Here is a 13789-nt window from a genome sequence, read left to right as displayed (position 1 = left end):
AAAAATTCATAAAATAAAAAATAAATATTGTTACCGGAAGTTTGTCGGTTAGTAGACTGAAAACCCACGTGACATTTATCATGTTGTTAATACGCCCGTTAATACGTTTATAGTCGTATTTAATAAGAATGGGAGGCCTCGATATATTTAAAATTATTATTTATTTATGTGTTCTACTTTCGATATTAGAGGAGCGTATCATGATATTGATACATTCACGAACGGTGTGGTTTGAGCTATCAAGAGAATAGCAGGCAGTGTTAGGTTGTTATAAGCTTATATTTGGCACGATAACGGCCGATCATATATTTATTTGTTCTACTTACGATATTAGAGGAGCGTATCATGATATTGATACATTCACGAACGGTGTGGTTTGAGCTATCAAGAGAATAGCAGGCAGTGTTAGGTTGTTATAAGCTTATATTTGGCACGATAACAGCCGATCATATATTTACTAAAACTCGTTAAAACTAAATTGAGGTGTACTAGCATTCTTACGTCAAATTGACTTAAAATAGTTATTTGCTTTTGTGATGATGGCATACATCACAGTGTAGAATATGAAAACACATTATATGCTAGTGACTAGACGAGTTTGGATGTTAACTGGCTGAAGAAACAGTATTTTGATTCCTTCTCAGAGAGTAGAATGGCTCGGGCATGTGATCGATATGCATAAAATGCAGTTTTTCATAATTAAAAATTGAGTAGCTAGGCTAGAAAAAAGTATTGATTCGATGATCTATCTTATTTATCAAACGAAAGAAAAAGTAGTACCAAAAGATAAATTAATAGCTAGTCTTGTAGGGCAGATAATTTCCTTTCAGAGTGTGATTGTAAATAAAGTTTGTGATAACAATGCATATATACAATTGCATAAATACCAGAGCTAGTTGGAAAGCTCCCGTTATTGTAACGTTGCAAGCTATTTCCAAACTTAGATTATGGAAAGAAAGCACTAGGCAGTTAATCAACGAAAAGATTCAAACACAATCAGTTGTTTTTGTGTAATATATTTGCTGATGCAAGTACCACAAGTTATGGTTTATGGAGGTTTTATAGAAAGTTGTAGCTTTAATGTAGATATAGGCGAAATGACTGTCAAGCTAACGATTTTCATAAAAATAAAAAATAAAATTTATTTTCAATTTGTTTTATTCCATTGACGAAGAGAGTAAAGGTATGTACTCGTGGTCTTTGAGACCCGAAAATGAGAAATTTGGAATGCACATGATCTTAATAAAAAGAGCAACCTGTTCCCGGAAGTGAACAGATTATTGACGAAAAGAGACAAGTTATTCCTGGAAGTGATTACTATATTACACTGTTAAAATCAAGGAAGTACACTGTCAGTGTTTCTATAAACGAAACAGGTAATGCATATTGTGATTTAATATGAAGTCAATGGGTGGTGCGGTGGTCGAGTGGTAACACTCTGGTCTACCATTCCAGATGTCCCCGGTTCAAATCCCGGCCGGGGCACTGGAAATTTCAGAAATGCTTCAAGTGTTTCCCACCCAACTAGAGATGTACTGGTATGATACCCAGGTAATTCTCGCGTGTATCGGTGCTATACACTGAGCACGTAAAAGAACCAAGGTATCTATTCGCAAAGAGCTAGGGTATCGCACCCGGATTCCTTGTATCCCAATACTGTCTCTTCTGCTTGCTGTCTCTTCAGCAAAACCAAAGGACCCCATTGGAAATAAGTGCTTGCACTTTCATGGGTTATCCTTGACCGCAAGGTCAAAATAAATACATACAATACATTAAGCCACCGGAAGTTGGTTTTCAAGATAAACCGGATAAGTATTCCGTCGTTCAATATGACGTAAGCAAAATTTCTTATGATCAAGAAAATGCCTTGCATACGGCTAGACAAGGTATGTTATTGCTCCCGGAAGTGAGCAAAAAGAGTTTGCTATGGTCCCCGGAAGTGGACATAGAGCCCAGTAGATTGCTCCCGGAAGTGAGCAAAATTGTAGGCTATGGTCCCCGGAAGTGGACATAGAGCCCAGTGGATTGCTCCCGGAAGTGAGCAGAGATGCTCCATGAAGAGAGCAGAGAGTATGCTATGGTCCCCGGATGTTATGTTATATGAAATGTTTTAAATGCTTTGCAAAATTCGTACATCAAAGTGTATTCAGACAATGAAATGTAAAATGTATATTATTGAATGGTAGTCAAAAGAAATAGCTTTAGATTTAAATATGTTGTGTGGATACTGGATTCAATGAAAAGAGGCAGTGGGTGCCTTAGTTCAATATGGGGAAACAATGTAAACTGGTTAGTTCAGAAACTAGGTTGGTATCAATCTGTATCAATAAGATGATATCGGAGAAAGCAAAATGCATCCGTGTTGTTCCAAAAAGGGGCAGTTCGCCTTATTGGCTAATGTTGATTTGTCATACGGACATTTTAGAGATATTGTGAAATATTGCACAAAATTTGGTAGAGACTGTATGATTCCAGGTTGTTTTGGTAACACTAGATTATCATTAAATAAGATAGCGTTAAGGTGCATATCACAATACAGTTATTGATGTATAGTGCATATGTTTGACAGGAAATGTTTTGAGAGGTACTCTGAAGGAGCGATTAGAGGGCTCGGGCTTGCATGGGCTTCGAAGAGATTAGATGGCGGACAGAATGGCTAAGTAAATACTTAGAACAATCAAGAGCAGACAATACAGTGAAGAAAAGAATTCTTCATGTGCACATTTCAAATACTGTGAAGAAAATGTAGTCGCCATGCCAGCCTTACATATATCAGTAGTAATGTACATGGCTCAATTGATGGATCGAGGAAATCTAATAACGTTTTTTACATCTGTGTTTTACAGTATTAAATGGATCCATTATATTAATAGTGTAAATGATCCAAAGAAAGATTTAACAGACTATTATAAGAAGCTTCACAGCGTGTGTGCTTCAAACCATTTCACAAGAAAGATGTATCATGTACATGTACTTTCATTAGAGATGATACAAACATTGTGTTTGATATAAGGAGATTCCACTGTTTTCATTGATTGATCATTTTTGGGTTATGCATGTACATGTATCATGCATATTAACAAATTAAGTGAGTTTCATTGTAATGACCTACAATTGAAATCTGATCACTTTGGTATTAATGTACGCCATTATAATACTGGCATGTATACGAATGGTTCGGATATTATAATTGCAAAATGTACAACTACAACTTCCCATATGGCGTTTTATTAACAAATATGTAATTAGCAAATTGGTCAGATGAGTCAAATGATTTTTTGTTCAAACCAGTTATTGGTTATATATATGTAATTATTTAGACTAGCTAACGTCGAGGGCGTGTTTTAGAGATGTTTGAAGCGACATGGTCGATGGAAGTCTGATAGGGCTAAAGATGGGTTCATTGATGATTCTCTAGACAAAAAGCTTTTTATCACTAGACAATTGAAATTATAATTGATTTGCGTTTCGAATTTAAAACCTTACTAACCTTTGTTTTTGTTCTATCGCAAGCCTTGCCCAATGCAAAACGTGTTGTGTTTTGTGCTTAGTTGTGTGAAGACTTCAGTTCTGTGCGTTACGGAGTATAGCACAGAACGTATGTCTAAACATAACGCACCGCACAAAACAGGTATATGTGCGGTTCGTTCATGCGTGTGGTTGTCACGTGAGTGATGGTCACTCAGATGGACATAGGCGGGAATGTGCACGGGGTGTTCATTGTTTGGTCAGTTCTACGCTAGACTTCGATCAGTAAACTTTTATTTTTTTAAATTCGAACCGCATTAGTAGTAAATTGGCTCAAATGACATGTTATGTTTGTATTACATAATGTTTAGTTACATGTTAATATTGGTTGTTTTCAGGTACAGTTTTCCAGAGTTATTTTACATTGGGCTTCTGATGAATTTTTATCTCTGGTTTTTACCCTGGCCTTGAAAACACCAATTAAGGACACAATACTAGAAGTGATGTATACACATTATAGTTATAATTTGCTATATAATTTATAGTTCGAAAATTGTCTTGTCAAGGTTGTACTACGATTGTACTTGATTGCTATATGATACGAATATGTAATATTCGTGGATGTGTGTTGTCAATAAACTGATCGCAAGCCTTGCCCAATGCAAAACGTGTTGTGTTTTGTGCTTAGTTGTGTGAAGACAGTATAAACAGCGCGGTTTAGCGCATAGTTAATAATAGTATAAGTTGGGAACCCAAGTATAAAGTATTGCACCACATGTTGTAATGCATGAGTAATGCCTATAAATAGAGTGACGTAATGGTTTATTTGGTTTGGAACTAAGTTTAACCAATGAGAATCCAGTATACCTTGGACCACTAGTATATATAAGGCTGTATGGTACAGTATTACCCATACAATAAAGCAATAAATCTCAAATACACACAGTATTACCCATACAGACCTTGGACCACTAGCTTGGATCATTTTGCGATAAAGGATATTAAGTGATAATATTGAAGAAGAAGAAGATTGAAGAAGAAAATGGGCGTATGGAAATTATCGAAATTTATAATTTTATTCAATGAGAGAATTTAAGAAAACTGTTAACAAGGGACTACATTCTGTTTCAATGCGATTAATTTTTATTCTAAACTATTATTGGATAGATTCATAAAACATATCCAATTGTTTTCATAATTCAAAGTATGAATTTAGATTTCACAGTTCATAAAGTTGGAGCTGTAGGCGCGGAGAACGCCAACTGTGTGAGGATTGTTCATATATCGGACACCCACATGCGCCATGCTGTTTACAAGAAGGATTTGCCACCAGGTGATATTCTAATCCACTCTGGAGATTTCTGTCAGTACTCAATTGAGGCCATGTTTACAAGGAAAAGCACTTTGATGCGAGAGTATGTATCAGAAGTAAACTCGTTTTTTTCTGATCTTCCATATAGTCATAAAATACTTGTTGCTGGTAATCATGAAATGTGTGCTACCAAGTCAGATAAGGCACTGCTAGAGGCTTCACTGTCATCAGTTACTTACCTGCAGGATAAATCTGTAACCATAGAAGGGTTGAATATTTATGGAACTCCGTGGACAAAAAATCGATGGTATTCATATGCAGACAGTTTCACTAAACGGCAACATGGCTCTTTAAGAAAAGTGTGGGACAATATTCCAGAGTCTACTGATGTTCTTGTCACACATATGCCTCCATTTGGGATACTGGATCTTGCACTTAAGAAGTTTTCTTTAGTGAGGAGTATGTTTTCACAAAGTGAAGAACTCTGCAGTTGTGGGGAGCAACACCCAACAAGGGATCATTGGGGGTGCCATTCCTTAAGAACAGCTGTTTTAGATCGCATCCGGTAAACATGCACATCTTTTTTTCATGAGTTTTTCTTGTTCCTTTCAAGGTAGGATGTCTGTTAGTTAATCTTTTCGAAATTGAATATGAAATCTTTCATAATCAATATGAATTACAATCACTGAAATTAACTGTACTGTATGAATACTTGTGATTTAAATACCTCAGATGCAATACTTACACAAGCTTAAGCATATAACTTTAATTAAATTGATTTAACTTTGAATATTGTAGACATTTATTTGACGTTTGTTTAGTAACAGTTGTTTATTGCGTAAAATAAAAATAAAAGATTGACCAATTATCAGTACATAAGTAATTTTTAATTTCATTCCAATAAAATGCGAATAAAAGCCTTTTTTTCTTTGGGGTTGAGAATGGGTTCCCTGTTCATTGATTTTTATAATGAAAAAGCCATTTGGTATGTTTACTAACATATCTGTAATGGTTTCAATAGTCTTAACTAATTAAAATTGCAAGAAAAAGTTATAAAAAATATTGCCTTTGCCTGAAATCAAACCAGAACGCCTGAAAGAAAAAGCTGAGGTGCTACCACTGAGCCTAGCAAGCTAACAAGATTTGTATGCTCCCCGAAAATTTTCAGTGAGCATATAGTTGCCGGGTTGTCCTTCCTTCCTTACATACTTCCTTCCGTCACACTTTTGTTACAGTTTCTCATAGCGCCTTCAATATTTTACTGATCTCTTACATATTTGGCATGAAGGTACCTTACATGGACCTCTACCTTTTGATGAGGTTTGAGGTCACTGGGGTCGAGGTCACAGAGGCTAATAATAGAATTTTCTGTCACACTTTTGTTACAGTTTCTCATAGTGCCTTCAATATTTTACAGATCTCTTCCATATTTGGAATGTAGCTACCTTGCATGGACCTCTACCTTTTGATGAGGTTTGAGGTCATTGGGGTCAAGGTCACCGAGGCTAATGATATATTTTTTTAGGTGGTTATTGGCTTATTGCCCTTTGATAAGTAATATGACAATCTAAAGAATTTGATGTTTCTATGATAGATCACAGGAATGTATTATCCGAAGTTTATGAAGCCATGCAGTATCCTTCATGGTGGGCATACCTAAATATGTCATAGTGTTCCACTCCAGTGAGTTCTCAAGGAGTTATGACTCCTTGAATAATAATTAGTTTCCACATAATTAACACATAGATTGACAAAGCGCATCATCAGGGAATATCCATCAGTTTCACTGATATTCTTGTTTGCAAAGTATTAACTGTGTATTAGAACTCAACATTTTTTCCAATTATCAAGAAATAACATTACAACTGCTTAATTATTCTAATATTTCAAATGAATATCATCTGTTAATTAAATTTTAATTTCAAACATTTTTGTTAGTAAGGAGTTAATTTCCCTTGTTAAGACTGAAGCATAATTTTTTTAATCCATTACAATTATTTTAATAATTGTGACTTTACCCAATTAACTGTGAACCCTTTAACCAGAACTTTTTTCCTTTACTCAGTCTCACCATCAGTTCTGTTCAATTAGAAAATTCTGTTTTTTTCCCTAAATTTCACATGAATAATCTCCTTAATAGAGCACTTTCATACTGTAACAAAACAGTTGTATGAGTCAATTTTCAACTTTATGTTGTTTCTGGTCAGTAATTGCACATTGCCATAAAAAATCTGCCTTGAATGGATTCTAACTTGGTTTGAAATTTTCTACAGTGTTGTCAAAAGTGCCCATGTTAAGACCCTTGTGTTAAAATATAGGAAACAGCTCGAATTACATGGTGTCTTTTACAATAAACACATTTGACAATGAAATATTGCTTCACACAGTAAAACAACAGGGGATAATTGTTGCTTTAGGTAGATTTTAACTTTAAATTCACCAGTGATCAGAAAAATCAATAATTTTATGCATGGCTTTTCAATTAGTGAAAATATTTATATTTTAAAATTTAAATGACTTCATCCAAGGTTTTAAGGGTATACACATTCAACATAATTGTGTATCACAGTTTGTTTTTCAAACAGATAATCAAGATTCCTCACATAAAAAAATACAAATAATTCTTAATATTACGTTTTTGTTTTGATACTGCAGTGGTTTTTTATGGCAATTTTGGGGCCCGATATTCGGCCCCATTCCCCTCAACCCTCAAGAAAGAGTATATATTTTTCCCCATTTTTGTAGAAAATATCCCGTCCAAATGATCAAAAAAAAAATTATTTTTTTTTTAGAAAGAACTGTCAAATGATAAATATATCTCAATTTATTTCAAAAGCAACAAACAAAGTATATAACTATAATCAATATGATTTTGAATTATTATAAAGAGTTATATTGAGTTAGTTTTCCCCAAATCTGTTGACTTTTCACATGAATTGCATTTTTTTTCCCAAAATAGCCAGGAAAAGGCCGGATATATCTATATTGTGTCAATATTTGTTGATAAAAACATTCCAATTTGGTTAATTTTATTGATAAAAAATGCTCAAATTTGCCATTTAATTGATTTAAAAAATCCCAATTAGACTCAAAATGGCTAGGAAAACTGGGACTGTGCATGAAGGCTGAACTGTCTGAAACTAAATTAATGTTGAAAAAAAACATTGATATATATTTAAGAAAAAGGACAGAGACATTCAGCTGTGAACATTACATTCATACATACATGTGTATTCATATAACAACAAGGGCTGTTTGTAAAACATGCATGCCCCCCCCCATATGGGCTGTCAGTTGTAGTGGCAGCCATTGTGTGAATACGTTTTTGTCACTGTGACCTTGATCTTTGACCTAGTGACCTTAAAATTAATAGGGGTCATCTGCCAGTCATGATCAATGTTCCTATGATATTTCATGATCCTAGGCGTAAGCATTTTTAAGTTATCATCCGGAATCCATTTTACATTTTCAAGTCACTGTGACCTCGACCTTTGACCTAGTGACATGAAAATCAATAGGGTTCATCTGCCAGTCATGATCAATGTATCTATGAAGTTTCATGATCCTAGGTGTAAGCATTCTTGACATATCATCCGGAAACCATTTTACTGTTTCGAGTCAATGTGACCTTGACCTTTGACCTAGTGACCTGAAAATCAAGAGGGGTCATCTGCCAGTCATGATCAATGTACCTACATGTATGAAGTTTCATGATCCTAGGCGTAAGCATTCTTGAGTTATTATCCAGAAACCATTTTACTATTTCGAGTCACTGTGACCTTAACCTTTGACCTAGTGACCTGAAAATCAATAGGGGTCTCTTCCAGTCATGATCAATGTACCTATGCAGTTTCATGATCCTATGCCTGAGCGTTCTTGAGTTATCATTCGGAAACCATCTGGTGGACGGACCGACCGACATTTGCAAAACATTATACCCCCTCTTCTTCAAAGGGGGCATAAATATCAATATATATAAAAGAGTGAATTTTTTATTTTCCCCTTTTCCTAAAAAACAACGCGTTTTGCCCCTTTGGACGAGCCCTGCCACCATTCCCCTTTAGGTGAAAAAAATCCCACTGTACTGAATGTTGCTATTGGGTTGTAATAAAAAATCGGGACAGTCAACAAAATTGACACATTAATTTTGTAATTGATGTTTGTACTTATTGTCAAATCCTGACATTCACACAAAAATGTTCATGAATTAAAAAAATGTTGTTGGTTATAATTTGAAGAATTTATTTTTCAGACCATTGGTTCATTTGTTTGGTCATACACATGAATGCAATGCAATCGTCAACGTGAATGGAGTGACATTCTCAAATGCTGCCATGAAGTTGAACCCTACAATCAACGTGATTGATGTCTATAAATCAAGGACAATTGATGTGGAGGGTCAATGATGGAAGTTATAGAAACTAGTTTTGTACAATAAAAGTGTGGACAAGAAAAAAATAAAAATAAATCTATGTACCTTATAAACAGTATTTTTAATGATATTGGAATTCAGTTGTATTATACTTACTCATCAATTTGTAATCTGTTAAAATGGAGGGGGAAGGATGCAAAATAAGTCATACAAGCATACATTGTATTTTCCCCCAACATGGTGACGCCAATTTAGATGGCTGGACAGACATATTACATGTATATAAGTTTCCTTTATGGTGACTGTCTTTATAACCATAGCAACCACAATTCTGGTAAAAAAGAAACAAAATGTGCATAATATTGTTATTGTTTCTACCCACTACCAATTCCAAGTTTCACAAACCTAGCTTATTCACTCATTACAGTGACCAGATTTGTATGGGCATTTGAAAGGTTGTTAGCCTGTAATTTCAACCATTGAAAGCAGTATACTTATATATCACAAGAGCCGTGCTCTTATAACAGCCAATAATGCTTGTGAGAAGTGTTCATTTAAAAAATCCAGTTTAGGCCCAAAGTATTGTCCCTGATTCTACTGTGTGGACTGCACAGGCTAATATGGGAGAGCACTTTACGCATATGCATTTTACCCAATCTTGTTATCTATCTGGCTACAGATTGTAACAGGATGTGGCTAATAAGCCATCTGGTTATGCCAAAATTCACCTTGCGTTAATAATTTAATTAAATATCTTTATCTGTAATAAAAATTTTGATTTAAAGAAATCCATCCTCTAGCTGATCACAGCATTGTCAGAAAATAACGTTGCTGAACAGAATGGTTTGTAATTGAGATCTGAAGGAACTGTTTTACAAATGTTGTGAGCAAGTTTCATTTGGGCAAAAAATTTAAATCTAGTTGTTTTCAGGCTTAACTATAGCCTTATATTGCCCAGCTATTTTTGTAATGAACCAGAACCGCTATTTTTCAATGAACAAGAACTATTTACAAACTTGGCAGAGATATCATACGAGTGTTAACAAGAATTCGCTATGGCCAGATAATGAAAACTGACCTGCTATCTAACAGACTTCTATTATAAACAGACTGGAACCATTTTCTAACTCAGCCAAGACATAAGAAAAATGTTCTCAACCAAGTTTAATGTGACTTATTGAGTGTTCACATGCATTGTCTTAACTTTTATCTAGTAACTTTGTTTTTGACCCAGCATGGCCCAGTATTTAAGTCTGCCAAGATATCATTAAGACATGTTCTGACCATGTGTCATGAAGATTTGGCAATAGATGTGGCCTCAAGAGTGCTCACAAGAAAGACATTGAACAATGAAGAGGTGATCACAAAAGCTTACCACGTCACCAGAAATGTTGTGCTCAGGTGAGCTAACAACAGATATTGTAAGCGATAAATACCCATACAATACACATAATTGAAATCTATGCAATCCCTTTAATAAACAACAACCAGTGGCAATAACATAATTTATTACTGTTTTCAACATAATTGGACTAAACATATTTATGGTATGGTATGTCTATAAAGTATGCCTACATGTACACGTTTAATGCAATAATACACTCACTAAGATACTGACATCTGATTCCGAGTCATTGTATAAAATAGTATAACATACACATATTATGAAACATCATAAAATAGTTCACTACAAAAATGACAGTAATAAAATACAACAATTCTAAATGAAAAGTGCAAATGACATGGGATTCTAGGCAAAACAAATTAAATGGGACCTTATGATTCAACTAATCATGGTATGAGTTTGATGCAGAAAAGTATTTGCTACCATATATTCCCTTCATATATAATGAAACGGATGTACAAGTTATTGACAACACAAGAAAGATATCTGCTTATATCTGTTTTATGACATTTACTCAATAATTTATATAATGGTATCATTCCAACACTAATGCTGTATGAAAGGCAAAATATCCATACTCAAGCAGCTATTTTAAGGCACCAGTCTTGAAAACGATATATAACACATCATATTTGTTTATACTTACTACTTGCTCATGACCCTCACAATTTAGACCCAAACAAATTAGCCTCTTCAATTTACAAGGAACATGGCAGTAGTCGCATTATGTCTCCATCTGCACAAAAAGATTTGACTTCTATGGAACCTTAGTCACTAAAGATATTTAATATACATTTAGCACACAAACAGAAACTGCTCATAAATATTCATGTGAAACATTACTTTTTTTAACACTGTGATGCATTTTCACGCTTACAACTAAATCATGTTCTTTTCTCTAAAATGGTGCAAGAAATGAGAGATAAATATTGCAAAACAAAAATGCCATTAACTAAAAATGTTCTGGCACTTGTGTATTTGATGAAGCCATTATATTAAGCCAATAATGCACACTGTTCTATATTAAACGATTCCAGCACATTAATTTGGAAGACTTAAGCATTACATGGCACTGCCAGAAAATTCTATATATACAGATATTCTTGATTTGACACAAACATAACAAAATGTAAGTAGGAAGTGTCTGAAATAAATTACTGATTTGTTTTTAAACGAATCCTACTATTAATATGGCTTCAGTTGAATCTAATTGTGTTGATAGTAAACAAACACACAGGTTTGCTAAAAGTACAATCTATAGCAGATCTGCAACTATCATAAGAAAAACACTCGTCAATGGTCACATAAGAAGTATATGATATTAAATGTCCTTTTCTTTTACAACTCAGTGAATTAATTTTTGCAATACTTTTACCATACCACAGATCAGATCTACTTGATAGATACATATATTGCACTGTACAGTTCAATACCAGAATCTCCATTCTAAAACAACTACAAATAAACAAAAGTAGACTAAAAGACAAAACAGACAATGAAACTTTTACACAAACATTGACTTCTAAATTACCAAACTTTTATTTTAAAACATATTTCAAAATAAATATAAATTACATTCTATAGTTACAACAATTGATTAAATTACTTCTAAAGATCCCGCTTATTTGTTGCAAGACATTTAAGACTTAAAAACACCAGCATATGTTCTTCTTTTTTGTATTTTTATCGTGTATAAACACACTAAAACAAAACAAAAGGCAAGTTGTAAATAAATTGATAATAAGTAGGCAAGTTGAAAATAAATGGATAATGAGTACAAATGAAATATTGAGAAATACAGAAAACTATATGGGTGTTAAGGAATTCCTTTCCTAAACATTGATTACATATAACAAAAATAGAGCTTTATAATTGCCTTCACATTTCAATTTGTATGCATCAATATCCCACCAAAGGAACTAATTTTGAACTAAGTCAGCCAAAGGAAAACACAATAATGGAATAAGATGTCCATTTTTAAGTAAAGGTCTGTATACCAGTGACAAAATGTTATTCTAGCTAAATAAATAATTGACGACTGATTTTGAGTTTCACACATTAACTGTGTGTAATATATAAAATCCATTCACTGACTAAAAATACCCTCAAAACAACAAAACAATCTGGACCCTGTTTAGGCCAAAGAGCACTTTACATATAAAATGAAATGTAAAATATACAAGCAAATTGCAACACAGACAATCACAAAGAGGCAGCATGTAATACAACTATTAAATTTTTTATAAGTCATATGTATAAGACAGTTTTACCAGTTGCCAAAAATGACTAAATGTTCTTAATGATGATCCAAGCATTCATTCATTTCCTCAAAAAAGGAAGATAAGAAACATTCAAATATATCATCATATAGCTTTAAGCACTACACAAAAAAATCTAGATGAAAGCAAATGTCCATGTATTAAAAATCACAAAACTTGATTTTCCCAAAACTTGCTCTTTCTCTGATACCTAAAATGCAAGATTAAACAAGATGTGTTTGTGAAACACTATGTCCCCCCTCCATATATTTGACCTTGAAGAATGACCATGACCTTTCACCACTCAAAATGTGCAGCTCCATGAGATACACATGCATGCCAAATATCAAGCTGCTATCTTCAATATTGCAAAAGTTATGGTCAATGCTAAAGTTTGACGCAAACAAACAGACAGGGCAAAAATAATATGTTCCCCAGTATAGACTGGGGGACATGAAAAAATAATTCTGATAGCATTTATGTTCAAAGATTGTCAGGTTACATGGTCTTGAACATGAGTAATCAACTAAACATTATTCACATTAAAACTATAAAAGATTCATTCAAATACATCTCAGACACTGAATGTTTCGTCCCTCGAAATGCATGGTTTGATGCCTGGTCTTTGCAAAGTTGGTCATTAGGGTGATTTACATCACGCTTTGTCAAATATGAACTTGTCTTGGCACATCTTTCGGTCAACTGAAAAATACAATACAAGTCTTGTTCAATGCTTTTAATGCTAAAAAGAATGCTAATGACCCACAAAAAGGAATATTTCAAATCTGATATAAGGGGTGTGATTTTTCCGCGGATTTCCGCGGATCGGGTTGTCCCGGATGTCAGTTCTGAGATTTGCGTAAATTCGTTTTAAAAAATGTGGGGGAGAGGGGCTACCACCGATTCCGCGGACGTATTTCATAAGCGGCCCGAAATATCCGCGGCCCGCGAAATCTCTCCGCATTTTACACTGG

General features: G+C 34.1%; 2 protein-coding genes across 13 annotated transcripts in view; one reads left to right on the top strand and one right to left on the bottom strand.

Moving 5' to 3' along the window:
- Positions 1 to 4298: 4298 nt before the first annotated feature.
- Positions 4299 to 12872, top strand: LOC127850152 (metallophosphoesterase domain-containing protein 1-like). The gene is made up of 2 exons (XM_052382979.1): positions 4299 to 5345; positions 9033 to 12872. Exons 1-2 carry the CDS (start codon positions 4675 to 4677, stop codon positions 9184 to 9186), a joined length of 825 nt encoding a protein of 274 aa, XP_052238939.1. The 5' UTR covers positions 4299 to 4674; the 3' UTR covers positions 9187 to 12872.
- The window catches only part of LOC127850081 (septin-1-like), an 86122-nt gene continuing 82976 nt past the window's right edge, over positions 10644 to 13789 (bottom strand). For all 12 annotated transcript variants that reach the window (XM_052382880.1, XM_052382877.1, XM_052382923.1 and 9 more), the window contains one exon: positions 10644 to 13517. The gene's annotated coding sequence lies outside the window, so the exon portion shown is untranslated. The remainder of the gene's footprint in view (positions 13518 to 13789) is intronic.

This window comes from Dreissena polymorpha, chromosome 1 (genome assembly GCF_020536995.1).
Source record: "Dreissena polymorpha isolate Duluth1 chromosome 1, UMN_Dpol_1.0, whole genome shotgun sequence".
In the NCBI taxonomy this organism is placed as follows: domain Eukaryota; kingdom Metazoa; phylum Mollusca; class Bivalvia; order Myida; family Dreissenidae; genus Dreissena; species Dreissena polymorpha.
The sequence above is the reverse complement of the archived record's forward strand: the minus strand, read 5'-3'. Positions and strand labels throughout refer to the sequence as shown.

Excerpts from the sequence above, each read along its gene's own strand:
- LOC127850152 (XM_052382979.1), top strand. The coding sequence starts at position 4,675 with ATGAATTTAGATTTCACAGTTCATAAAGTTGGAGCTGTAGGCGCGGAG. Across the intron at positions 5,346-9,032 it reads GCTGTTTTAGATCGCATCCG|ACCATTGGTTCATTTGTTTG; the intron begins GTAAACATGCAC and ends TTTATTTTTCAG.